This window comes from Buteo buteo, chromosome 2 (genome assembly GCF_964188355.1).
Source record: "Buteo buteo chromosome 2, bButBut1.hap1.1, whole genome shotgun sequence".
In the NCBI taxonomy this organism is placed as follows: domain Eukaryota; kingdom Metazoa; phylum Chordata; class Aves; order Accipitriformes; family Accipitridae; genus Buteo; species Buteo buteo.
Genome location: NC_134172.1, coordinates 77,729,900 through 77,756,756, shown reverse-complemented (window position 1 = coordinate 77,756,756; position 26,857 = coordinate 77,729,900). Strand labels below are relative to the sequence as shown.

At 54.3% G+C, this 26,857-nt stretch overlaps 3 protein-coding genes across 5 annotated transcripts in view; 2 read left to right on the top strand and 1 right to left on the bottom strand.

The window, feature by feature from the left end:
• Nucleotides 1–9,095, top strand: part of LOC142027214 (peroxidasin homolog) — a 47,128-nt gene extending 38,033 nt beyond the window's left edge. The window contains exons 17-23 of one of the 2 annotated variants that reach the window (XM_075020948.1): nucleotides 1,029–2,532; nucleotides 2,995–3,129; nucleotides 3,776–3,984; nucleotides 4,599–4,713; nucleotides 5,077–5,170; nucleotides 5,498–5,614; nucleotides 6,982–9,093. In XM_075020948.1, coding sequence (XP_074877049.1) covers nucleotides 1,029–2,532; nucleotides 2,995–3,129; nucleotides 3,776–3,984; nucleotides 4,599–4,713; nucleotides 5,077–5,170; nucleotides 5,498–5,593 — 2,153 coding nt within the window. In that variant the 3' untranslated portion in view covers nucleotides 5,594–5,614; nucleotides 6,982–9,093. Of the gene's footprint in view, nucleotides 1–1,028; nucleotides 2,533–2,994; nucleotides 3,130–3,775; nucleotides 3,985–4,598; nucleotides 4,714–5,076; nucleotides 5,171–5,497; nucleotides 5,615–6,981 lie in introns of both variants that reach the window. The other variant, XR_012649049.1, reaches the window with a different exon arrangement.
• A 1,258-nt stretch (nucleotides 9,096–10,353) lies between these two features.
• Nucleotides 10,354–18,993, top strand: LOC142027205 (tyrosine-protein kinase Srms-like). Of its 2 annotated transcripts, XM_075020935.1 has the most exons (9): nucleotides 10,356–10,813; nucleotides 10,912–11,077; nucleotides 13,155–13,276; nucleotides 14,132–14,298; nucleotides 15,152–15,290; nucleotides 15,791–15,949; nucleotides 16,935–17,116; nucleotides 17,278–17,434; nucleotides 17,802–18,992. In XM_075020935.1, exons 2-9 carry the CDS (start codon nucleotides 11,016–11,018, stop codon nucleotides 17,993–17,995), a joined length of 1,182 nt encoding a protein of 393 aa, XP_074877036.1. In that variant the 5' UTR covers nucleotides 10,356–10,813; nucleotides 10,912–11,015; the 3' UTR covers nucleotides 17,996–18,992. The 2 variants fall into 2 exon arrangements, with proteins under 2 accessions (XP_074877028.1, XP_074877036.1); XM_075020927.1 differs by having other exon boundaries at nucleotides 10,354–11,077; nucleotides 17,802–18,993.
• Nucleotides 18,994–23,455: 4,462 nt separating this feature from the next.
• PPDPF (pancreatic progenitor cell differentiation and proliferation factor) lies at nucleotides 23,456–26,658 on the bottom strand. The gene is made up of 5 exons (XM_075022604.1): nucleotides 26,500–26,658; nucleotides 25,213–25,302; nucleotides 24,304–24,381; nucleotides 24,039–24,135; nucleotides 23,456–23,816 (listed from the first exon to the last, which is right to left on the bottom strand). The coding sequence occupies exons 2-5, from the start codon at nucleotides 25,265–25,267 to the stop codon at nucleotides 23,705–23,707; spliced, it is 342 nt and encodes a 113-aa protein (XP_074878705.1). The 5' UTR covers nucleotides 25,268–25,302; nucleotides 26,500–26,658; the 3' UTR covers nucleotides 23,456–23,704.
• Nucleotides 26,659–26,857: the final 199 nt, after the last annotated feature.

Below are 26,857 nucleotides of genomic sequence, written 5' to 3'. Positions count from 1 at the left end.
AGATTTCTTGACTGGCTGTGGAAGCTCTAATCTTTAAAAATATTTAGTCATCTAACTCACAGAGGAGTACCTTTGTGGATCTGAGGTTCAGTCCCTCAGCAGCGTAGTCAGAGATGTTTCCTGCCCTCCAAGTGGCAATGAGAAAAATACTGTAAACTCTGGAGTATTCGGATGCTGTAACAGCAGAAGGGGGATATCACTCCTCTGCCTCCCTACTCTTTTGACCTCTTAGCTACAAACTCAGATAGGTTCCAGCCACTCGGGTTCCTTTTATCGAGGCAGGATAGCAAGCAACAAAGCAATGCAACACCAGAAATGTTTAGTGATGTCCAAGCATCCAGCAGCTGGACTTCAAAACTTGCTAGCTGGGACTTCCTTTGTATACAGCAAGCATTCCCATACACTGCATGTTTCTACCTATACGTGTGAATCATCATGTAGCAGGCATGTACATTTGGGGCCTGTAAATATTTTTTCCTGCCTGGATGTATTCCAGGGTGCGAGGAGTCTCTCTCCAGGCTGCAGGTCTCGTCTGAGCTGGTCGGACTGCCAGCCTCTCCTCCTCGTTGGTCTGTCAGCATCCGCACAGCACAGCATTATTCAGCGCTTTCGCATGGCGTAGCGCCCTGGCAGTCACCCACAGCTTCCCTGCTGCTTGTCACGTAGAGTTTGGATGGTTGATGGTGCTCGAGGTTGCAGTAACAACCCAGAGAGACGTAAAATAAACCTAGAATGGAGACCGAGACCACCCCCACGGTTTGGTCTACCAGTCACAACATTTCTGGTTTCCACCTCTATGCAGTTTATACTAAACTCTTTTCCCTTTCTTTTCTTCTTTATGGGACTGATATGATCCTGTGCTTCATTTGCCTTCCATAAATTACACAGCAACACGACGATCAGAGACCCGGCTTTCCCCTGCCCACCCAGCAGCGGGTTTCACGCGGAGCCCTTACATGGGACAGTAGGAACCGGATGGCTGCCGTGGCCGTGGTCTGACCTGGTGCTTTGCCTTTTTACCTTCACAGGCTATCGGTACAATGACTTGGTGTCCCCTCACTACCTGAACATGATTGCCAACCTGTCGGGCTGCTCTGCCCACCGCCGCACACCGAACTGCTCGGATATCTGCTTCCACAAGAAGTACAGGACCCACGACGGCTCTTGCAACAACCTCCAGCACCCGATGTGGGGTGCGTCTCTCACAGCCTTCCAGAGGCTCCTGAAACCCGCCTACCAGAACGGATTTAACCTCCCCCGGGGGTTTTCCATGGCAGAAGATGCCAGGGACCTGCCCCTTCCTCTACCTCGCCTCGTCTCTACCGCCATGGTCGGGACTGAGACCGTCACCCCTGATGACCAGTTCACGCACATGCTCATGCAGTGGGGCCAGTTTCTGGACCACGACATGGACCAAACGGTGGCAGCCATTAGCATGTCCCGCTTCTCAGACGGAGCGCCCTGCAGCGAGGTGTGCAGCAACGACCCGCCTTGCTTCTCCGTCATGGTCCCTGCTAACGACCCCCGCGTGAGGAACGGGCGCTGCATGTTCTTTGTCCGCTCGAGCCCTGTGTGCGGCAGCGGGATGACCTCCCTGCTGATGAACTCCGTCTACGCCAGGGAGCAGATCAACCACTTGACGTCTTACATCGATGCCTCCAATGTTTATGGCAGCACAGAGCAGGAATCGCGGGAGCTGCGGGATCTGAGCAGCCAAAATGGGCTGCTGAAGCGAGGGCAAGTTGTGCCTGGCTCGGGGAAGCATCTCCTTCCCTTTGCTGTGGGGCCACCCACCGAGTGCATGAGAGATGAGAACGAGAGCCCCGTGCCGTGCTTCCTGGCAGGAGACCACCGTGCCAACGAGCAGCTGGGTCTCACGGCCATGCACACGCTTTGGTTCAGGGAGCACAACCGCGTTGCCACAGAGCTGTCGGCCCTCAATCCCCACTGGGATGGAGATCTCCTGTATCACGAGGCACGGAAGATTGTGGGTGCCCAGATGCAGCATATCACCTATGCCCAGTGGCTCCCCAAGGTCCTTGGGGAAGCTGGGATGAAGATGCTGGGTGAGTACAAAGGCTACGACCCCAACGTCAACGCGGGGATTCTCAACGCCTTTGCCACTGCTGCCTTCCGCTTTGGGCACACCTTGATCAACCCCATCTTGTACCGGCTGAACGAAACCTTCCAGCCCATCCGCCAAGGCCACATCCCCCTGCACAAGGCCTTCTTCTCCCCTTTCAGGATCACGCAGGAGGGTGGGATTGACCCCCTCCTCCGTGGGCTGTTTGGGGTTCCTGGGAAAATGCGCGTCCCCTCCGAACTCCTCAACATGGAGCTGACGGAGAAACTCTTCTCCATGGCACACTCTGTCTCACTGGACTTGGCTGCTATCAATATCCAGAGAGGGCGAGACCACGGCATCCCACCTTACAACGACTTCAGGGTCTTCTGCAACCTCTCATCTGCACAGGAGTTTGAGGACCTCAGAAATGAGATCAAGAACTTGGAGATCAGAGAAAAGCTCAGGAGGTACTGTAGCCTGGACTTGGAAGCATCAAAATCACTGGAGATCAGTCAGTGAAAAGTTTCTGCTTCTCCCAGGACACCCATCAAATAATCTTCCCAGATATTGCTACTCAGAGATGTTAAGATAGGGTAATAGCTGTGGTTTAAGAACGGGGTAAGACAAATGAGGTCTTTCCAAGTGATCCGTCTGGTTCTGTGTGGAATGTCATCAGGCACTGCTGTGGTGTAGTTTGGGAGCAGATTGAGCCTTGGAGCTATTTTCCAGTGAGACTAAACTACATCCTATCTGCACTGGCCACCTCTTTCCAAGGCAGGCCTTCATCCCATTGTCTTTTAGATAAGACCATTATAAATATTGTCCAGATGAGTTCCTTGCGTACAAATTCCTATGACGGGATCAGATTTATATTATCCCCATTCTTGGATAGTCTTTTAACTGTTTTTTTAATATCTGTTATCCTGCAGTTTATATGGAACTACCAAAAATATTGACCTGTTTCCAGCACTGATGGTGGAAGATCTTGTTCCTGGTACCAGAGTTGGACCAACGCTGATGTGCCTGTTAACGACACAGTTCAGAAGGCTGAGGGATGGAGACAGGTATTATCATCGGAGTCAACCCAAAGTCTTTGCTATTCTGTTTGGGGGGATTTGCTCCCTACAGGGAGTAAGAGAACCTGTAATTTTTTATTATTTCTGGTCTTATGATACAAGGAAGAGTCTCCTCTGTCCTGTGCATTTGCAAAAGGACTTGCTACAGTTACTGTCAATGTGTTCTTTCCTGATTTAATGATTCTCATTTCACTGCAGGACACTGAGCACCACTGAGGATGTGCCCAATGTCTCATGAAAATGCTAGCAAATGTCCACAGCAGCTCCTGTCCAATTCCTATTTGGTGCTTGTGTGAATGAGACACATCTTTGCCCTCGATACACTTAGGGCAGGAGCATTGTTCACCCGTGCCCCAACGTGCTACAGCAGAGCCGTCTGAACCTTGGGAATCCCCTCCAAGGGGCTGTACCTGCAGGTGGTGGCATCCTGCAGCTCCAACCAGCAGCTCATGGGGGTTCCTGGGTTCAGAAAAGGGCAGTCTGTGTTTGCAGCTGCCTGACACCAGAATAAAAGCTCCTTTTTGAGGGGTGTGGGTGCTGCCACACAGATGTAGGGGAACGCTTCTCCCTCTCCCAGCCTCACTCCCCATCTTCTCCTACTCCTGAGTCATGCTGTGATTACAACCCATTGCAGATTTTGGTATGAGAATCCTGGAGTCTTCACACCGGCGCAGCTGACTCAGATCAGACAGACATCCCTTGCTCGTGTCATCTGTGACAACAGTGACCACATCCAGCAGCTCCAGAGAGATGTATTCCGGGTGGCGTCGTACCCGCAGGGCATGGTCGGCTGCGAAGAGATTTCCACAGTGGACCTCCGCTTGTGGCAGGACTGCTGTGAGGGTAAGGAAGGAGGCTGCTCTAGCACCGACTGACGTGGGGATGGCTCTGGGTGGCATTCGTCATGTGCCGTCAGCTTATATGAAATGCCAGGAGCTGGTTTCATGCTATACCATGAGAACCAACTGTCAGCAAATGGATGCAAAGAATAGAACAGAATAGAATAGAACAGAATAGAATAGAACAGAATAGAATAGAACAGAATAGAATAGAACAGAATAGAATAGAACAGAATAGAATGGAGTATTTCAGTTGGAAGGGACCTACCTCTCCTAGCTGAGGGCTTCTGTCTCTGGCAGCAGCCAACAGCATATGCCTGGAAGACAGACTGAAACAAGATGTAGGCATGGTGATCCCTGCCATGTATCACTTTACAGATTCATTTGGGAGTCTGCAAAACTCTGCCATTAAACCACAGATCCTGCCATTGTCCCTTTGTGCTATATTCTGGGTACAGATGTCCAGCTGACACATGGGAATCCATGCGTGATGCATGCCCTGTTACACACCTTGGTTGTGTCAGGGGTGGATGGTGAAGGAAGGCAGCGCTGCCTGCAATCCACATGGTTCTGCTTTAAACATGAGTGCTCACTGCAGCCTTTCCCTTCCTTCCTAAGACTGCCAGACACGTGGGCAATTCAGGGCTCTTTCTCAGCGGTTCCGAAGCAAGAGGTCTCCTGGCTTCAGCTACCCAGAGGAAAACCCTGCCAAGCATAAGCCTGCCTTCCCCAGGTGTAGTATCGCCGCTTCTTTTACCTCCATTTTATGAAGGATAGGAAAAGTTTTTAATAACTCAGTCTACTCAGACCTTTGAAATTGGCATTCTGCAGAGGTCTGGAGGTCAGGGGTGTTCCAGTAGGTAGATGCTGAGCTCGGTCAAAGTCCTCCAAGACTTTAGTGCAGAGCCTGACTCCAATATTTAAATACCTGGGCTGAGTGGCTGTTTGGCTGGCATCTCTTGGCAGGTGAATCTGGCAGCTGGGCCCTTCTGTTTGATGCTTACTTGGAGGCTGATGTTGGAGCAGGCAGAATGATTCTCTCACCCAGGATGCTGACATTTGCATAATTCCTTTCATTTTTTATCCCTGACCCCAGAAATGAGGCGCCTTCTCCAAGCCCTTCCTCCAGAGAGAATCTCGAGTCCCTTGTGGCTGAACTGGAGAAGACAGTTGCTTCCCTACGGAAACAGGTAAAACTTTGTGCCCCAATGTTTGTCTTCCGTGGAGTCACCCCAGGAGCAGGATTTAGCTATTTGCTACGGGCAGCCTCTGCAACTTCTGTGTCCTCCAGAGCCAAGAGCAACCATCCGATCAGAGGGAACAGGTACAGAAGAGGTAGAGTAGGGAGAGAAGAGATGAAGCTGAGCTCTGTGAGCTCAGACCTCTACAACTGTAGGGTAAAACGCAAGTTTGAGCCTCAGCAAAAGTAACTTGAGCCAGCACTTTCTTCTTGTATTTGAGACAGACTAAAGACTATCTGTGCAATGGTGCAGACTTCTCTTTCTCATCCCCACCAGGTGAATGTACTAGAGAGCCAGCTGAGGTGGCACCACAGGAACACCAGCACCCATGGACAGGGGAAGAAGACTGGAGACAAATGGAGAAAAAGATGACCATGTCACTGTTCGTTTAAGGTCAGTGTGTTTGTTCTGGGCTGGGATCCAAGTGGTGGATCAATGTGGTGCTGCTGAGCATGTGGTGGGACACCTCAGCAGTCTTCGCATCCAGAAGATGCTTTTGCAGAAAGGGATGGAGCAATCTGGTGATGAATGGGACAAGAGGTAATAGGCTTAAATGCAGCAGGTTAGACACTCATTTCTACCAGTAATGATTAGTGACTCACTGGAGTGGGTTGTCTGGGGACGTTGTGGCATATCCATTCCTGGAGGTCTTTTAAGAACTGGTTTGGCAAAGATGGGGAAAGACTTAAGTATAGGACGGACTAGGTGGACTGGGCGAGGTCTCTCAGGCCTATTCTTCTGGGACTCTGGATAGGTTTCTTCTAACAACACTTAATATCATAACCCCAAATCCAACAGCCTCCAAAGGACCTTTGTGGGGAGAGAGATATCACAAAGCTCAGTGATGGAGTAGATGGACTGGTTCCCCCTCAGGGAAACAAGGACATCTGGGCAGATGGAGCAATCCAACATTTGCTTACATATTGGCAGAGATTTCCCCCTCAACATCTGAGTCATTGTGCACCTCTCTTCTGAAGGCACCAGTCCTCTGTTTGCTCAGCTCGAGCCAAGGGAGCAAGGCTGTGAAGTGCATGTCTAAAGTCACTGTCAGCACTTGCCAGCCTGGGGACTCCTGCTGCTGCTCAGCTGTGGCAGGGTGCTGGTAGAAAGCTGCCAGACCTCTGGTCCCTGGTGTTTAGGGGCACGGAGAGCACAGACTGAGCTCCCTGAGCCCGCTTTCCATGGAGATCTCTGCAGCCTTGAAAAAGAGGATGAACAATTCACTGGCACCTGCCAGTCTGGAGAAGGTTTTTAATGGTTTTTATGTGTTGCAAATGATTACTCCAGGGACAGGAGCAGAGGAGTTATGCAGAAGCGTTGTTCTGCCAGGCAGTCTGTACTAGAAGGAGCATCCTCTGGAAGTTAGATTACAGGATAGGGCAAGCAAAGGCTGGTCTGTGCTGGTAATCTCAGCAGAAAGCAGAAGGGGAAGCCTGTAGGCTGGCCACACTGTTTTCCAGTCTGATTTGGTGTGTTGGTCCTTACAGATTTTCCAGTCAAACAGCGATTCCCCTTTAGAAATTTAAGATAAATTACAGAGTGACACATGATTTAGCTTTTCCTTGCCATCATTTCAGATCCTTGAAGTGCACTCTAGGGTTTACAGGGTCCCTGAAAAGTATTCCTGTGGGTTTAAAGGGCTGTCGCTGTTTTGGTGCTGCAGTTTTGCATGCCCCAGACCTGCCAGGCTTTGTACAAACAGCTCGCTCTGCCTCCAGCTGCCTCCCATAAAGTTTTTCTGCTTTCCTGTGCTATTTCAGGTGCCCTGTGACCTGCACTCCCGCTCTCCTCCAGCCAGTCCAACCCACTCCTACAGGGCTCAGAAAGCAGCCACGAGACCCCGCGATGCTCTGCCTCCTCTCACACCTCCTGTACCGCTCCCCGTCCCAGGACGACTGTACTTTCGCCTGTATTGAACCCTCTGCACTGATTGCCTACGAGCCCCTCGGCCCCTGGACCGTTCCTGCCCTTGTCAGCCTCCCTGGGATGGGCTCTGCCTTCTTTGATGGGGACAGACCAGCGGTCTGCCGAGACGCTGCTTTCTTCCGCAGTCCCCAGGAAATGGAGAATTATTGAAGCTGCTTTAGTGCCACTGTTCTGCTCTTGTCCTCCTCCCACGCGATGCTGTCGTCATCTACCTCCCCTTGTCTGAAATGTCCCATGGGCACCCAACCGAAAGAATTCATTATGAAGCAAAATCTTTCTCATATGCACTGTGGTGCCAGGAAGCATCTGGAGAAATCTTAAAAAAAAATAAAAATAAAATAAACAAACAAGAAACCCAAAACAACTCCCCAGCCAGCTTCTCATGCCAACAGAAGGAGCAAGAGGAACCTCAGGGCCCTGGCAAGCACTGTTTGGGCTGGGCTTGCCGTCCCTGCCAGCAGCGAGAAGGTGAACCCAAGGCCTGGGGAAGTCTCCCGGCTGTTTGGGTGCTTCAGGATGGGATGCCAGACACAGCAGACCGTGGCTGCCCCGATGCCAAGATCAGCTGCTGTGTTTTGCCAGTCCTCGGGTAACGAGCGGCACGTCCTGGGTTACGTGACCCTGCGAGTCACCTACCGTTACATGCCCGGTACTCAAAAACATTTTCCTCGGTGTGACCTGCATTCTCCAACTTTCTGCCCCTTTAGGGGTTTAATTGGATTTATGTTTGTCTTCCCTTTTTTTTTCTTCCTAAAAGGCTTTTTGCTGGAAGACGTATTTTGAGTGTAAACGTAACAGGACCTGGAACAGAACCTCAGATAATTAGATGTAATGGGCGCTCTCATTAGTGGAGGGGAGCTGCTGTTTTCTGTCAATTAGTACGGGGGAACACTATGTGCAGTATTTGACACACGGATGAATGCAAAGTGCTGTTTGTGTTTATTGCTCCCAGGTGCTCTGCAACTAAACCAGGACTATGTAACCAGCTCTACTGAACAAGTCTTCTGGTTTTGTTGCTCTTTGGAGGTGCTTTTTAGTGGTGCTAGAACTAAGGTCCCTGTGTATCCACCATAGCCCCAAATCTGTGGACAGATCAGTTTTTAATATATCTTTGTTAGCTGGTCGCAGGGACTAAAGAGAAAATACTTGATCCATCAGATATCTGTGCCTTCCTTATCTTTCTCACTTTTCCTACATCCTCCCACCTTCCCTCCCACAGTGCAAGGACCAGAAACTTTTATGAACATGCTTTTTCTTTTCTTCTTTTTTTTTTTTTTATTTTTAGGTGTTTTATAGTACCAAAGGGATTCAAAGCAGCAGGGATGCTCCTGGAACTTAATAGGAAAAATAAAAAAGATACTAGAGAAAGGTTGTGATTTATCAGCTATTTCCTGGCGTGGGACTCTGAGCTGTGTGTGCGTGTCCTGTGCAGACACAGGTTTGCAGTGATGAGTGTGTTATGCATGTCTGGTAAGTTCAGCTCAGAGGCAGTATTTAGTCCTCAGGGATGTTTGTCATTTTGAAGTACTCTTTCATTTAGGTGCAAATCAAGATCCAAAGCCTTGCGTTTTATAAATCAGCTGCACTTGTCTATTGCTTGTACCACTAGAGAATCTAATCTGGCAAAGGTCAATAAAGGTAAATCGGTCTCCAGTCTCCTTCTGCAAACCACAAGTTTACCAAGTCCTCATTCAAAACAGTAAGGCATAAACGTTCGGTGCTTGATCTAATCAGATAATCTCTAAATGCATAACCAAGCAGCCCATTTTCCTTCTGATGGAGTGTGAGGTGAGGAGCAGACTTGCCAGAAGCGCTGCAGAAGGACAGCAGAGGGGGTGTCCCTTCCCTGGGTGTTGCAAGCCTTTCTGTGCTCCATCCTCTGTTCCCCTCCCCATGCTGAAGTGGGAAAAATACACAGAGAAATTACACATCCCTGCGTGCCGCCGAGGGCGGTGCTGTGTGCTGGACAGGTGCGGGAAGATCTTGGGGGAATTACCCGTATATTCAGGTGCTACTTTGGTAAGTAGGGAGCAGCATATTTTATTAAAGACTCCCTTTTTTCCTCATTTCCATCTGTGCAGCAATGTGCCGGGCATGCTCACGGAGCACTGTGTACTCCTGTCCTCTGTCCTGGGCTTCTCTGCCTGGGAGAGGGTGAGGAAAGAGCTGACCCCCAAACCCAGATATTGAAATCCAGCTTTTGCAGGTTGATTGGGCATCATGGGACACGCAGCACACAGGACACGGCAGGCCTAGAGCTGTTGACCCAGGGATGGGTCCAGTTTGTTCCTCATACACCATACAGTTGCAGTCTGCAACCTAGACCCCTACAATTAATTTTCCTTTCTTTTTTTTTTAAGCATCCTCTTTCAAGACCCAACTGCACACCCAAAATGAGCTACCCGGACCAATTACAAGCAGAGGAGGATCGAAATAATGGGCTCAAGGCCAGGAGCGGAGTTGCCAGGCACAAAATTCCCACTAATTAGATAGAACAGTTAAATGACAAAACCCAGGCAGGGGCTGGGGGGGGCGGTGGGGGCTGGCATTGAGATTTCTCACCGGAGCAGCGATCTTCAGGCGGCTTAAAGCACAAGTGTGAGATGCGAGGTGGGAATTTCTGTCCTTTGGCCGATGCCTGTGGTTGCTGGGGTTTGGCGGGGGAGTTGTAGCATGTCTGTGGCCGAGCGTGACCAGGACCACGATGTGCTGACGGCAGCGGGAGCCGGGGGGGTTGCGTGCCGGGGTCTCGGCTCGGGATGCCACGCAGGCGCCTGGGGCTGATCCAGACCCTGCATCAGGTGAGGACCTCCTGATGCTGAGGGGGACCCATCTCTGCTGGATGCCAGCAAGCACCAGATCCTGGTGGATCTGGGAAGTGGATTCCCTAGAGATCCTCTGCAATGGGGAATTAGTGGGAGCAGGCAAATGCTTTAGTGAGGTAACCCTGGGAGATCATTGCAGACCGAAAGGAAAAAGGATCTTGTGTTATAAACCCCACAATATCCACCCAGCAAATATCCAGACCACTTCAGATCTCCTCAAAGGTTATTTCCTTAATTCTGTTTTAACTCGTGCATATTTGTGGATGCAATTATTTTCCTATGGAAAAAAAAAATACCCTCCCACACAAGTGAGATCAAGACTATTAACTCGAGTCAGCCACTTGTCACAAGAGCTGCTTGAAGAACAGAGAGCTGTGTTTACGGGTGCTCTAGTAACAACCAGGAGAGCAGACTGTAAAATAATAATTAAAAAAAAAAAAAAAAAAAAAAGCTGTTCTTCTCCGAGAGCGGCGAGCCTGGCTCCAGCTGTGCCCGGCTCCCAGATGTGCCCGTGGGACTCCTGCCTATAGACTCGTCCCACCTGCAGACTCGTCCCACCAGATCAACCAGTTTCACTTTCAGAAATAGGAAGTTCACCGGCAAGGGCCGGCGAGCGCCCAGACGTGCGAGAGGGACGCGGGACGGCGGCATGAGCCGCCCGGCCGGCGGCATGACCTCTGCATCGTCCTTTCCTCCGGCCTCGAGAAGAGCGGTGGCATAGACCACCGCATCCACCGCATCCGCCGGGGATGGAGCAGTTTGTCCGGAAGCGTTTGACCTTCCTGACGTCCTTCTGGAACAAGCTCCGTCCCCGCTCCGTGCCGGAGAGCTGCTCGCTGGGGTATCTTGGTTCTGATTCCGTTTCGCTGCACTCGGAGCCGAACTCCGTTTCCTTCATCCCCAAGTCTTCTCTCTTTATCGCTTTATACGCTTTCACAGCCCGGAGCGCGGAGGAACTGAGCGTAAGCGCAGGGGACAAACTTCGTGTCCTCAGAGAAGAAGGAGACTATGTCTTAGCCCGGCGGCTGCTGGGGGAACCGGCCATGGGGTACGTTCCCGCTGCGTACGTGGCCAACCTCAGCCAGGGCACCTCCGCTCACCGGCCGTAAGTATCCGATGCTCCGGACCCCTTGGGGGATGGAGGCTGGACCAGGGTGCCATATCCCTGCCCAGGGAAAGGGAGTGCGACCTCCTCGTCCCCCGCTTTTGCCATCAGCGGCGGTGGGACCGAGTGGGGATCTGTCCTCCCTCGGGCATCCCTGCCGTGGAGGTCCTGCAGCTCACGGCAGTGGCGTGGAGGTATTCGGCACAGCAAGCGAGGGTTGGGGGGGATGCAGAGGTGCTGGTCCCCCTCCCCGGGCGCATCACCCTCACACGAGATGGGACGGCTCCGGGCTGGGACGCGGCGCGATGGTGCGCACGGGTGCAGCTACGGTGCCAAATAAACGGGCTCCCGCTTGCTCCAGCTCCTCTCCCTCCTGCCCTGCATTAAAGGGGAGGCAGCGGGGAGGGAGGGAGCTGGGGAAGCTTGTACCTGAGCCCTGCCAAAGGGCCCAGGAGTGTGGGGAGAAGCAGTTTGGGTTGGGACGTGCTGGGAAGCCCGGAGCTCTGTAGAGCCAAGCCGTGGTGCTGCTGCTGCCGTCCAGCTCCTGCCCATCCAGGGTTGGGGGCTCCCTCCCTGTCAGTGCCTTTCCCACCCGACACGGAGCTTGGGTTGATGTCTCAGCCCTCCCTCAGCTGGGGAAAGCCCAGGCTCATCGTTGCGTAAGGCAGCCCGGTCCCGACACGCCGGGCAAAGCGCCCCGAGACACTGCTGCTCCCTCTGCACCGGGCTCTGAGTCACTCCGAGCGATGGGGAGCGTGTGGACGGGGTGGGTGTCATCGCCCTGCAGGCTCCCCCGGCACTTCCCTGGGAGCAGGAGTAAAAGAAAGGAGCGGGGGGAACCTGGGAATGGTCCCTGATGTGCAGAGGCAGTGATTGCGGCCAGTGGGATGGGAGACGCCGCACCGGCGAGGGCCGTGGGGTCGGCTCGCTGCTTTAGTCCCGTTGCACGAAAGAGTTGGGCAGGCTACAGGCGAGCGTGCGTGTGTACGTGCACGATTCGTGCCCAGCCCCGTCCCGAGGATGGAGGCGAGGGGGATGCCGCGGCGTGGGTGGGCGGTTGGCAGCAAACGTGCGCGGCTTTGCAGCCGGAACGAGCCGCGAGCACGCAGACTCTGCGGAGCCGCAGGTCAGAGCTGGGTGGTAATTTGTTCAGCTTGCCGTAACCCCACGACGTATAATTTCCTGCACGGCTTCTCAGATGCTGGCGATCCCAGCTCATGACGAAATCTTGGGCTTCTCACGTCCTGGCTGTATTAGCCTGGATGAAGCAGCATCTTCTCCACGCTCCCGTGCATCCCGCTGAGTCGGGACCCAGCCAGCCAACCTGCCTTTCCTTGCTGGAGATTTGGTGACGAATCTGGGCGCTGACTGGGCACAGAAGAGGGGTTTGGCTGGGTCTTCCCTCCTGGCTTGGTGCTGCTGAGGTCCCCGACCAGCGCTGCCGTGTCTGGAGCAGCAAAGAGCAATTCCCAGCGATGTTTTCCTTGACGTGATTTGCTCAGGCGCTCTGAGAGCTGGTTGTGTCCATCAGCCGCAGGTCAAGAAGTGCAAAGCGATGCTGTGTCTGTAGCTGTTGCTCTTGTGGGGGGACAGATGGGTGCAAGCCCACCAGAGCATCTTCCACGCAGCACCAGGCGGTCGGTGCTTTATTTACCGCAGGCTGGCAGCCCAGATGCTGCCCTGAGCCGCAAGTATAAACCTCCTGATTTTGGGATGGAGCTGAGACCTGGCCAGCTTGACACAGCAGTGACCAGATACTGCTGGAGAAAATGGTTTGCAGTCAGCAAGCTGCAATAAAACGCAACAAGTGCCCGCAAAACCAATCCAACGAAGCAGCCCCGACGCGGGCTGGCAATGTCGAGCGTGGTAGCCACATTTACAGGCTCTGAGCCGCGGACTGGCCACCGTGCCGCTCACTTGGTGACTGCCAGGAATAAGCAAAACGGTGGGAGGGAGCTGCTCCCCCTCCCTGGCTCAGAAGGTGCGGGAACCCCTGGGGTGGATGTGACCCCGTCTGTGCATCATCTCCTTGCACCACGCTAACCCCTTTGCTCTGCTTTATTCTTATTATACCCAGCTGGTACTTCAGCAAGATCAGCCGAAACGAAGCCGAACAGCTCCTCCTCTCACCTCCCAACCAGCACGGCTCCTTCCTCGTCCGCGACAGTGAGAGCAGCAAGGGCGAATACTCTCTCTCAGGTAATTTTGTGGCAATTATCCAGAGAAAATTAGCACAGGGAAAGGAACCAGGCTGTTCCTTAGGGGAAGCTCCTGGCTTGGTCAGCAAGGGGTGAAAAACACGGAAATATGCTTAAAGTGCTTTACAGCATCTTGTTAAAGTGAATTAACTGCTTTCTGAAAGTGTAGGGAAAGCTAATAGATGCAGGTATGGATTGCCGAATTACTGCGGCAAAGGAAAGTACGTTTCTCCCATCCAGGGTATGGAAGCCATAAACAATTCACAGCGGCTTAATGATGGTTTCGTGGCACAAACTCCCAGCTTTTCATTCCAGCAGCTTTTGTCATCTGAGGGTTGTCTAAAAATATGCTGCCACTCCAGATTACCAGGGTCTGGGCTGCTCCCACGTACAGAAATCGGGGGGCTTCGGACCAGGCAGTGCTGTTACAGTCTGGTCCAATCCATGTAAAAACAACCCCCAAAAATTCTCGGCGAACCCCGCATCGGTCCCCTGGGCTGCAACATGCCTGCGGGACATCCAGCCGCTGCTGGTTTATCCACCTGGAGCAGCAACGAGCTCTGCCGCTCTCCGAGCAGTTCGTTTGAGTGGGGAATTATCCCTGCTAATAAAGCATCACCTCTCCGGTCCAAATGAGCCCCATTCGCCTGTGGCCAGGAGTCTTCTGAGCCAGGAGATGGGAGAAAAAGGGGTGATGGGGAGTGGGATGTAACACCCCAGGGGCGAGTTAAGTTGCTTTAGGGTGAATTAATAGATCGGATGCCTGGAAAGGAGAGAGGGTGAGAGTCAGCAGGGAGGTGGGAAGGAGGCGGCGATTGCACAAGCTGAGTTTTCCCCCCGCCGGGCTTCCCCGCAGTGCGCAACCACGCGAAGGTCAGCCACTTCCGAATCTGCAAGAGCCCCGGGGGAAGCCTCTACATCCAGAAGGGGCATCCCTTCCCCGACATGGAGGAGCTCCTCGCCTTCTACACCGAGCACTGGAAGGTCATCCAGAGCCCCTTGCTGCAGCCCTGCAGCCCCGCGGTGCGTACGCCAGTGGCACGGCTTGGACAAGGTCCCGGAGATGGCCAGGGTGGAAAAAAGGAAAGAGAAATTAGGGGAAAAATAGCAACAATTAGTCTATCCGTTTGGGATTTGAGCTTTATTAAACTAAATTTAAAATATGCCATTAATATAGCTGCCAGCATCACCTTTTATCAGCCATGTTAAGGCCAGGGAATGGCATTTATACATATTTTTGAGCAGCCAAAATGCACAGGCCTTTCTGAAATGTCTTCTTCACGTTGAAGACTAGAAATTGCATTGTTACAAATCCCTTTGATGCTGAATCTGGAAATACCTGCGCTTCCAATTTTTTTCCTAGACTATAATAAGACCACATTGCTTTTTATGTAGTTTCCATGCCAATTAGTGTGGCACTCATAAAGTCAATTAGAGTATTAATCCCAAATTGCCGACTCATTTCCTGATTAGAATTCCATCCACCGATTATGACTTAGAAATAACAATTAAACATGTGAATAATCCGAGAGTGAAACTGAAAGGTGTAAGATAAAATAAATGCTTAATGAGCCAAAGTCTGAATCAGCCATAATATGCAATAATATTCATTTACTCATTTTTATTTATTGGTGGAAATGGAAAAAAGCCACGTTTGAGGTCTGATGAGGAGTCAATCATGACTCGAATTCCTAATATTTCATGCAGCCTCCAAAAATCTCCCCCCTTGCATATACCGGCTCCCAGCAGGGGTAATGCAGAGGATGCCCCACATGCTTTGTGCCCCCAATGAACGTTTAGCAGAGGGAAAAAGCAATGCACAGCCTGCGGGTCCTGCCTGGCTGGCCGGTCCAAGCGTGCAATGTCTATTTTGCAGACCCCCCCCGAGAGGGACGGCTGGGAGCGCCCGCGCTGGGAATTCACCCTGCGGAGGAAGCTGGGCGAGGGCTACTTTGGAGAGGTGTGGGAAGGACTGTGGAGGAACACGGTGCCGGTGGCCATCAAGATCATAAAAGGTAGGTGGAGGAGCAGAGGTTAACAGTGGCCAACTGGGTGTCTCATTCACTGCCACATCGTTCACCCCCTTTTGTTTCCTAATCCTCTTGGTCGCTGCGTCTGTCTTATCGATTGAACTGCGGTAGGACCTGGCAAGTCACCACTGGACTATTTCTGTGGACCCACCTAAGCTTGGGCTGCACCTTTATAAAGTGGCTCCATCCAGTGGGTTTGTGATAAGTCACATCAAGTCAAGTCCAATGGGTTTGTGATAAGTCAAGGCCAATGGGTTTGTGATAAGTCAAGTCCTGATGGGATTATGATCCTGAAAATGGCAAAGCCTGGTGAAAAGCATCTCTTGGGTGTTTGGATCTGAGACACAAGGTGTGCAGACATGAACTTTGAGAGCAGGGGTGGGCTGTGAGGAGGAAAAATGTCCTTATCCCAGTTGGAGGTGCCGAGCTCCCAACATCCATGTAAGAAAGTAGCTCGTAACAGCCGCGTTGGCTTTCTCCCCCAGCTGACATGAAGGCAGAAGACTTCACCAAGGAGATTCAGAACCTGAAGCGCCTGAGGCATGAGAAGCTGATCCAGCTACATGCCGTCTGCTCGCTGGATGAGCCCGTGTACATCATTACTGAGCTCATGCGGAAAGGCAACCTCCACAGCTACCTCAACAGTGAGTACCCATGCCGGCACCACGGGGAGCGGGCTCCTGGGGCAGTGCTGCTCTGCGGATGCTTCCTGTGGCCCAGAATGGTCCTGTGAACCCGAGTGGGGACCCTCAGAGAGTGCAAGCCTGGGTTTGGTCCTGTTTAGCTCGGTGGTAATGCAGAGCATTCCATGGGTGCTTGGTGGAGATGGTCTTGGGTGACCCCAAGACCCAAAGACACAGTCTGGCGTGATCCTTTTGGTGTCTGCGTGGGCTGGGTCCGTATGAGTCCCTGGGAGCCCAACCGTGTTGGTAGGGACCTTCATCCCTCCTCCTTCACCCACCCACGGTCTGCCAGCTCCCACCAGCGCACAGAAACCCCACTGCCGTGTTTGGGTAACTCTGCCTTCGTTAGGAACGAAATGGCCAAACCTCCTCCTGCGCCGGCAGCATGGTTTTGTTCATGCGCAGAGCTAGTAACAGGCCGTGGTCTACTCATCACCCGGCCATCGGTTTATTTTTCTTGGCCTTTCTTTTCCTGACCCAGTAATCATTCTTGAAGGGAAACAAGACAAACTGCTCCCACCACAACCTGTTTTTCTGCTGGGTACAATCCCCTCCTCCCCCACACTGACCTCGTTTTTGGTTGGGGCTCCAGCAGCATTTGGTGCTGGAGGAGCCGGAGCTTGCAGGTAGGACAGGTTGAGAGGCCCGGCTGGAGATTTGCATGGCAGAAGGTCACCTTTAGCTTTGAACGAGCCATGGATGTCTGCACCCTCGTCGCAGCACAAGGCGCTCTTCAGAGCTCACCCTTGTCCCATTCCTGAGGAGCATATGGCTGTGCTGAACTTCCCACGCAGTACAACCAGGACTGTTAGGCAGGACCTCCAGTTCGAGATTTTACATGTTCCCCTGGTCCCACATTGATGGCTCAGGGTCTCCTTCCAAACCAGAAAACCCCAGATAGATGTTGCTAGATTGCCCCCAACGCTTGGATCGTCTGGGTTAACAGGTCCTGAAGGGAAGTCCCTGGGCACCTCCCACCTGCTCAACATCGCCTGCCAAGTAGCCGATGGGATGAGGTACCTGGAGGAGAAGCACATTGTCCACCGGGATCTGGCGGCCAGAAACATCCTGGTGGGAGAAGAACTCACCTGCAAAATCGCTGATTTTGGACTTGCCCGGCTCCTCAAGGTGGGTCCCTCCCATCACCCCAGGCCACCAAGCTGCCCCACGCTGCAGCCGTTCCCCCGCCGTCCCCTTTCCCAGCCCGCAGCCCCAGCAAAGCCCCAAAAGCAGCGGCTGTGTTCATCGTACCATCCCTCACGACCCGTTGTCCTCCTGTTGCTTTTCAGGATGACATTTATTCCACCAGCAGCAGCACTAAAATCCCGGTGAAGTGGACAGCCCCGGAGGCAGCCAACTACCGCACCTACTCCCTCAAGTCTGATGTCTGGTCCTATGGGATTCTGCTCTACGAAGTCTTCACGTACGGACAGATCCCGTATGAAGGTAGGGCTGCCAGCCCCCTCCACATGCCAGGCAGCTGGCCCACGGTCCCCAAAAGCCACCACGTCATGAATTGTTATATCATCCCTCCCATACGGGATGTGGAAGCAGCTCCTAGAGCATGAGCAAGTTATTGTCCGCTTCAGGGATTGCTTAGAGGGACTTTCAGTGCTTGCAGAGTCGATGCAGGAGCTGGGGGCAGGAATGTGGTTTGGGCTGGATGATCTCCCCCAGCCTCTGCTCTACCAGCCTCCTGGCAGAGAGACACCATTTCACAGCAGCGCCAGTTGACACCTTGGCCCACGCAGGTGTACCTTCAGGGCATCCTCTGGGGACATCAGATTCAGGGCCATTTTCTCCTTCTTTGCAGGAATGACAAACCAAGAAACCGTACGGCAGATCACCAGGGGCTACCGCCTTCCCCGGCCCAGCTCCTGCCCTCCCGAGATCTACAGCATCATGCTGGAGTGCTGGAGCGGCAACACGGAGGAGCGTCCTACCTTTCTGGCCCTGCGGGAGAAGCTGGGCTTCATCTACAGACGGCTGCTCAGCTCCCTCTCCTGAGGGACCATCCTTCCCACCATCCTTCCTGCACAAGCCCCTCCAGGCCAGCTCTTGCCAAGAAGCTCCTTCCTTCTGGTTTGCCCTCTGACAGGGCTCCAAGGAAAGCACATCCCCCCCCAAAACCAGCCCATGGTCCCTCTCGGTCAGGATGCAGGGAGGTGGCTAAGGGAAAAGGCAACGAGTTGTGGAGACCTCGTTGCCAGCGCTTGGCTGTGTAGCAGTCTGGAAAAGCCCCGTGGTAGCGAAGGCATCACCCAGAGTTTACATCTTCATTCAGCCAGTAGGGTGGGAGGTCCCTGCCGCTCCCCACGCCAACGTGAAGGTTTGCAGTTTGTGTTCAGTTGTGGCTCCGCTTGATTTTTCTTGTAGCGAGTGTCCGGTGTATTTATCAATAAACGTGTGTGCATCCATCCACGTGAGTCCTTGCAGGGCATCGCTGGACGCTGCTCCCCTCCCTGCCCAGGAAGCAATGTTTTGCAACCAGTTCCACTCTTGCAACCACAAATATAACCACCTTTGTGTCTCTTTGCTCTCTGCTCATCCAGGTGTGCATTAAACCTTCGTGCGCGTCTGCCACCCCTAACCCAGGCAACAGCCCAGCTTGCCCCGAGGACCCTGCACAGGCAGCTCCTGCCCGGGCTGCTCCGCTCTGGCTCCTTACCTCACTCACCATCGTGTGGTTATTCCAAGAAAAATGCATATCTGGGTTCAAATATTTAATACCAGGTGCAGGCGGCAGAGGCAGCACTCGATAAAACACTGTTTTGTTCTTTATCACGCCCACGGTGCAAAGCCAAGAGATGCTCTCACCACCCCCAGCTCCTCGCCAGTCCCAGGGTACAGCGATACAGGAGGACCTTGAGCCTCTTGTCCCCCCCCAAAAAGCTGGAGGGAAGCATTTGCTCCAGCCAAGTACCTTTTTCCCCTCCCCAACCCATGCACACTCTCAGAGGCCGGGCTGTCCTTGGCAGCGGTGGAAGGACTCACCGAAAAAGCAACACCAGGAGCAGTGCCAAGGTCCCAGGCTGGTGCCGGCAGCCTCCCCGGGGCTGGCACCGATGTGCTTGGGGCACCGATGGCAGGGAGAAAAACATGCTGTGGGTGAAAGGCAACCTGGCTATAAATTTTCTCCTGACAAGTGCATTTTGCCTGTTTCCATCAGAGGGGGTGACCGGTAGGACTGAAACGACAGCAGGGTTGGAATACATAAAGTTAATAAAGTTTATGCAATACTCTCCGTGCCTGAGCGACATCCACGCTGTGCAAAAGAGCAGAAACAAGTCTGGCTGTTAATTGAGCAAGTCTCCGTGCATGAGGGGCCTGGAAAAGGGGAGGTGGGAATGTGGTTTAGGGGTGTGATTGATTAATTCCTGATCCGACCGGGCTTCCTCTGATGCCCGAGCAAGGGTGAGGCGGTTGCTGAGCCCTCGGGAGCTGCGGCCGTGCCCTGGGAAGGCAGCAGCTCCACGTTATGATATTCACAGCTGGAAAAAAGCCACAGGTTGGGTTTGGACACGGCTGCAAGCGGAGACCCTCATCTTGCAAAACGTTTTGCAGCCTGATCAAACAGCACACGTGTGCACAGCCCAGATTCCCTTCCACAAGAAACTAAAGACCGCGGCTCTGTCCGGCAGGTGATGGGTTTACTGCACGCCAAAAAAGGAACACGTGTGGTGCAGGCAGGGCAAGGCTGTTACAGCAATAAAGATATTAAATTTGCAGGTCCGGCTGCCACCAGATGGAGCTAAAAAATAAGCAGGAGGAGAAAGGCGTGCGTGGGGTGATGGGGCGGTGGGGGGCTGGCGTGGGGAGCAGCAGTGCATGGGTGGGCAGCCCTCGCTGCCCGCACTGGTCCCATCAGACATGTGGTCCCAAAGCAGCTCGCCCTGCTGCAGCAATGCCATGATGGGTGGAGTGGAGGGGGGGGACATGGGGACATGGTGCTGCCCACAGCAGTTTTTCCTTCCTTCTCTGCAGCTGCATGAAAAGCCGATGACGCTGCTCGGGTTCGCCCTCCAGCACGATCTGCTGGGTTTTGGCATTTCTCCGAGTCATCACTTGCTGCCTAAAAGTAGACAGAGTTGGAGGGGGGGAGCCCAGATTTCCTCATCTTCTCCCAGGATCTCAGCCTGGGCAGGGCACTGCAGCTCCCCCCCAAAATCGGGGCCACTATAGGGACCGGGGTCTTACCGAAATCCATTCCACGAAGACAGAGCTGCTGGGGTCCCAATCCTTTCCAAAACCTTCCGGAGTGGGCATTGAAAATACTGTCATTCGCCTGCTCTGGCTCCAGCCTGGCATGTGCCCCATTTGCGGATTCAACTTGACCAAGTGGCATTTGAAAACAGCACCAGGCTAACGCGATGTATTTGAGCTGCGCAGTTTCTTTCTGTTTTTAAGGCCCAACATTGGCCTTTGAAGGGTGAGGGGGAAGCAAAACTGCCGGAGGAAAAAAAAAGAAAAAAAAAATAAAAATTCCCCAAGCAGCAAGAGGCAGGCAATGAAAGGAAGTATTTCTCACGCCGGGGCTGCTGTGAGAGCTCCTCGGCGGTGGCGGGGTGACACGAGGGCCGCTGCAAGGGCCGAGAGCGAGCGGAAAGCATCAGCTATTTTTTTTCCCCAAAAACGTGAGCTAAGCAACAGTCAGAACACGGCGTCTCGTCAAGCGTCACGAGGGAGCAGAGGAGGGGATGTCCGTCCCCGTGGGGGTTGGTGCCGTGGGAGGTGGGTGCTCGTCCCTCCGATAGCAAGGGGGGGGATGATTAGGGAAGGGTTTGGTATATAAAGAGCCCCTTTGCTTGTCTCCCTTCTGTTGCCCAGTGAATTCCTTGCCCACCACAGCGGGCAACACGATGACCCGAGACACAGGAAATCAGCTGGAATCATTAAATCGTTGAGGTTGGAAAAGACCTTTAAGATCATTGAGTCCAACTGTGAACCTAGCTGCCAAGTCCACCACTGAACCCTGTCCCTAAGTGCCACATCTACATGTCTTTTAAATACCTCCAGGGATGGTGACTCAATCGCTTCCCTGGGCAGCCTGTTCCAATGCCTGACAACCCTTTCAGTGAAGAAATTTTTCCTAATATACAGTCTAAACCTTCCCTGGTGCAACTTGAGGCCGTTTCCTCTCATCCTACTACTTATTACTTGGGAAAAGAGACCGACACCCACAGCAGCGGGGATGGAAACACCACAAAAATAAACGTGCTTGTCTGTCAGATGCTTTTCCTAAACACATCTGAGTGCTGCCAAGGGGCAAGAAAAGCCCCAAAAGCACCAGGCACCCCAAGCAACCGAAGCGATGCCAAGGTGTTTGCTCTCAGCAATACCATGAAGCTGCCTGGGAATGCAGTCTGGAGGGAGGGATCGGGCTCTCCCTGCTTTTTCACCCCCAGCAGAGCAGAAGCCCAAGTCTGTGAGACTTTACAGACATTCAGAAAAATCCCCTTTAATTCAGCAGGGCTTTTTCAGGCAGTTTTGCTGCACTGGACAGGGAGCCGCTGGCATCGGGGCAGCCACTCACCGATGCTCCGGTCACTGCTGTAAATCCGACTTGCCTTGCAGCGACGTGGGAACCTGCTTAACCTCCATGCAGCATCTAAAAACGGGATGGAGGAGCATCGATGCGCTGGTAGCATCGCAGCGGGCGGCCAAAGCAGCTCACCCAGAGCTGGGTCAGGCCAGGGAAAGCACCCACCTGAAAACCAGGGATGCAGGATTGGTACCTTTGCTCTGCCACAGCCTCCCTCGGGTGCCTGGGGACAGTTGCTGGGTTTGACCCTCCCCGATCACGAGACCAACAAGCAAATACGGCAATATTGACTTTACCTTTGTGCGTCCACCCTTTAATCTGCAGCCTCTGAGGCTGCAGGCTTGGAAAAAATGTTTCTCCAAAATCTGGGGCTTCTGCTGGGAACCAGCAGCAGATGAGACCCTGCTACTCCCCTGAAGCATCCCGGGGGTGAGCAGCAGCCAAAGGGCTTTGCCAGGGCATGGGAAGACCCCGAAGCAGCGCTTGCTGGTATGAGTCAGTGCCATATCCACTCTTCCAGCAAACCAGCCAGACGGCACGCCTCGTCTTGTCTTACTCAGAAGGGATTTTTTTTTTTTTCCCCCCTCAATTTCCCTGTGTTTTGTGACGTTTAAAAGCTGCCGTGTGCCTCCTGCCATAAACAGCCACATGCACCTAGGTGCAGCCCCCCCAGCAGTTTGCTGCCCAGCTGGAAGTCAGATCGGATCAGTCATGGGGTGATGTTACCGCTGTGGACGGAGAGGTCACCCACAGGGGTCCAAACCACACGCCCAAGGCTGCTGGCCCTGGGGAACCCCCCCACAGCCATTCCCTTTGGATGCACATGCCTACACAGGGGGGGAGCGGAGGTCCCAGTGCTGCCCCAGTGCTACAGGGGGGACACAGACCCTCTGCCCTGAGGACAAGGAGAGGTAGAACTCAGGGCAAAGCTTACGCAACGCTTTTCCCTACCAGAAACAAGAAGCAAAGCTGGAAACGACCCTGGATGCCTCTGTAGCACGGACAAAAAGCAGAACAGTTCAGGCAGCTGCCTGAACGCAGCTTTACCCTTCAGCCCTGCCCGCACGGGATGCCAGCGGTACAAAGTCACCGCTCAGGGGGTCCCGTGGCCCCCCGGCTCCTCACGCACACAGGGACTGTCCCGTATCTCGTGCTGGGGCTGAAAGCAGGGCGGAGCAGGAAGATTTGGCACCTTTAAATCCACCCTTGCCAGGGTTTTGTTTGCCTCTACCAGGACGGGGACCTTGCCCCCTTGCATGCAGGCAGCCGCAGGCTCTTGTTTTCTCAGTGCTTTCTCAAGCAGCACACCCCAGCTATCAATCAGGCTGATCGCAGAAGGGCCAAACAGCCAAGCTGACTAATTCAAGGCAAAAATCTGCCAAAACACCACTTAGGGCAGTACAGCACGTGGGCCAGCTGGGCTCCAGGACTGCCCAGCCCCATGCACCCCCAGAGCTGCCATCCCCACCGTGAGCTCCAGCCTGATATCAGACCCACAAAATGCAAGCCCTGAGCGAGCCTTCTCTCTCCCTTCGTTACGGAAGGCTCACTCTGCACTTAAATCCTTCCCCCAGCCCCGACCAGAGCCAGGTGCTCACTCCTACCCCAGGAGGCACTGGAGCAGGGCAGGGCAGCAATGGGCTTGGGGAGAAAAACAAGTTCGGTGCCAGCAGGGACAGGCTGTGCAGCCAAGTTAGGAGGAAAGGGTGGGGGAAAAACATTTGCAGCATCACCGCAGCCCAGCCGGATCTTGCTCACATGCAAACCACACACGTCCCGGGGAGTCACGCTGACACGACCGTGCCATCAAGCGTCACCAGACCCTGCTGCTGCGGTCAGAGGCTGCACCACGTCCTGGTTGAGCCCCACCACCATCCGCAGCATCGCTCTGCCCTCCCAGCCCGGATGAAGAACAACCCACAGCGTTTTAAAAGGCTGCTCGAGTTTATTACTTGCCATCGTACGAGTACAAGGTAAATAAAACACGTTACCGCGTCCGGGCGGAAAGGGCGTAGTTACGTTGAGAAAGAGTAAAAAGGCTGGTGTGGGAATCACGGGGGGGGTTTTGCTGCATTTTCTTCTTACAAAGCAACACCTTTGCTTTGGAGCAGCCTGCCTACTCTACAGGGGGAAGGGGCTGTGCCCGCCGGCCTGGGGAGCAGCCGCTGACCCGCTCACGCCGAGGGTCCAGAGCTGGGCTCGCTGGCGTGACGCCTCCGTCCCGCTCCCGGGGCTGGAACCAGGCCACACGCCATCGGTCCCGTTGTCACCCGCAGCGTTCCCGAGCTGCAAGACAGAGCAGAGAGAGGGTCAGGCCAACGCCGAGGCGTTGCGCCGTCGCTCTGCGTTGATTTTTTTGCAGCAAAGGAGCGGGGCGCCCTGGGCACGAAGACGTCACCCATCGGGTCGGGATGCACCTCGGGGGACGCAGCAGGGATGTCCCCCACCACCACCCTGGGTGCTGCCCTGGTGCTCGCCTGTGTCATCTCATCCGAGGAAAGCACTCACCTCTCCGGGGACTCTGACACAGTTGTCATGGCCGGGTGAGTCGTCTTCCCGAAGAAGAAGCTGGCCCACCAGTGGCCGGGGTCAGACTTGGGCAGACCTGGGGGACAGCGTGTGCCAGGGAAAGTCTGGGTCAGTGCAACCCAGGCAATCCCGCTACCACCCCGGTCTCATCCCATTGGAGAGGCTGGGTCACCTCCAGTAAGATTTGGAGCGATGGGGCCAGAAGCAGAGTCCTCCCGTGGCCCCGAGCCGGGCAAGCACTTACCCGGGGGGTGGGGGATGACCTCCCCGGAGTACTCCGAGCTGCCGCAGGAGCTGTTGCTGGATGTGGAGCTCAGGCGCCCTGTGGAGAAATCAGGGCCATCAGAGCCACCACCGACCCTCGGTCGCGCCACGAAAAGCAAAGCACGGCCTCGGTGTGGCCGTCCCTGGAGCGACACGGCTCAGTCTCATCGCTGTCTCACTCCAGCACTTGCCCAGCTTTAGTGCCAAGTCAATAAAAAACACTAGGAAGGGAATACTGCTGAGATTACAAACTGGCCGACAGCAGGTAGTAGAAAAGCACCTGAACACCTCTGAAGGAAAACCCTTGCAACCCCAGGACATTATTTAATGGCTTTGCATCTGTATGCAACACTTGGGAGGCCTGTGCAGACAACTCGAGGCCAAGAGGATGCAGATTCCTGCATATAATCCACGCAGTTTTAGTCCAACTGCTAGAAGCCTGTTACTAGTTTCAGCTCAAGGGGAACACTTTAATTCCCTCTGGTTTAGGCAATCCATTAAACCAGAAAATCTCTCCCCTGGAGAGGTACCAGTAGCTACCATTGCCCAGGCTGGTTTTGCAGCTCATTTCCACAGCAACAGTGTGAGATGCATTTGAGGCCATCACCTCCCTTCATCTGCAACCTTAATAAGAAGTGAAGGAGTTTTCAAGACCTATCTCCAGCTGGTACAACTGGGCAGGGGTGGCCCAAAGGAGGGTCTGAGCAGCAGGAGGGATGGCGGCTGGCTGCTCCCCTTCCCCAGCAAGGACCCTGCCAGCTCTCACGGGGCTTCAGCTGAAAGCTCACACCTGAGCTCAGCTTCATCTCTGCTGGAGCCATAACCCCCCCCCAGCCTGGCAGAGCATCCCACCCGCTCGCCCACCCCAGCCCCGAGCGCGCGCCCTTACTTCTGTAGTAGTTGTGCGTCGCCATGAGCGAGCCGCTCGATGGGATGGATGCCATGGTTCTCGATCTTGGTTCTTGTGCAGATCTAAAACCTGCGAGCAAAGGGGCAGCTGTCAACGCAGAGGGGACGAAGCGTGGCCCCCGCAGCCCCCGCCCGCCCCGGGCCTGAGCCTTGCCCATACACAAGAAAACTGCAAGAGTTTCAATGGTACCAGTGTGATTTCTCAAGAGATTTGACACGCATAACCTCACAGCGGCACTGCGCTGGGTACAGAGGTTAGCGCTCGTGGTGCTACACGTGGTTTAAATCCGCAGCTGTAGAGCCAAGAGCGCTGCGTGCAAAGCCAAAATAATTCCCTCAAAAACGACTGTGTGCACACAGCACAGGCCTGGCGAGTCTGCGCAGCACCTTCCCCGAACCCCACGCGGGTGCTTGGCTTCCTTGCAAAAAATCCAATTCCCCTCATTGTATCAACAGTTGGGAGTTATGAAATCTCAGGCGGAGGTTGCGTAAGTAGCAAAGGAGTGTTTAGCTTGGGGCACATACCGAGGATTTTCATGCAAGGGGTTCCAGCCCCAGCCTGTCCCCAGCAGTGCCTCCGCCACCCCCGAGCCGGGGGGCAAACCTGCGGGCCACCATCATGCACAACACATCCCTCCTCCTGCAACGTCTGCTTCCAGCACCGGCGAGAAAATTTGCTCTCCCTGGCCCACAATTATTCTGGGGAATTATTTTTCTCCTCCTGGTACAACGCACACCCCTGCTAAGATGCTGACTCTTCCCACGTCCCCTGGCCTGATCCCTTCTTCTTCAAGCAAACTCCAAAAAGGCTCAAACAGCCGAAGGTGCCTCTTGCCAGCACAAGCCACGGTCCCCTGGGCCTGCAAGAGGACACCGAGCCCCATCGCCATCCGGAGGCACAGCAAAAACACCGACCTGGGCTGCGAGCCGGGTGCGGGGGAGGCAGCCAGCACCCCAGGGTCTTCACCCCCGCCCCCGGCCATCCAGCTCCTCCCCAGCTCCTGATGAGGCTTTTTCCTGGTCTAATGCTGCACGCTCTTGTTGGGTATCCTGCTACGGAACGTCCTCCACGCACCCACGTCCCCGTTAATACAGTAATCCTTAGTGGGGAAACTGAGGCACGGAGCCGTCTCCCCCAAGTTTCACCCCAAAGTGACTCGGCACAGCCTTGCAGTGCCCCTTCTCAAAGCAAAAAAAAAAAAAAACCAACCACCCCACCCCAAATTGCTACGGGCCGCCCCGTTTCCCCCCGCCGGGGCTGCACTACCTGAATTGGGCAGCGGCGGGGTCCGGCGGGCGGGCGGGCACTAGGGCCGCTCGGCGGCGGCGGCGCCGCCCGGGGAACGCAGCGTCCGCTCCGCTCCGCTCCGCACCGCACGGCCTGAGCCGCGGCGCTGCTGGCTCCGCCCCCCGCCCCGCCTTTATATCCCCTCTGGACACGCCTCCTCGGGGCGCACCGCCAATCGAGGTGAGGAGGGCGCGGCCGGGAACGCCCCCCTCTTTTTTCCCCCCAATGAGGGGGCGGGGTCTGCGGGGGAGGGGCGGGGCCTGCGAGGGAGGGGCGGGGCAGGGTGTGCGCAGCGCCGCGCACCGCGCTGCGGGGTCCCGCGTTCCCCGTGGGGCGA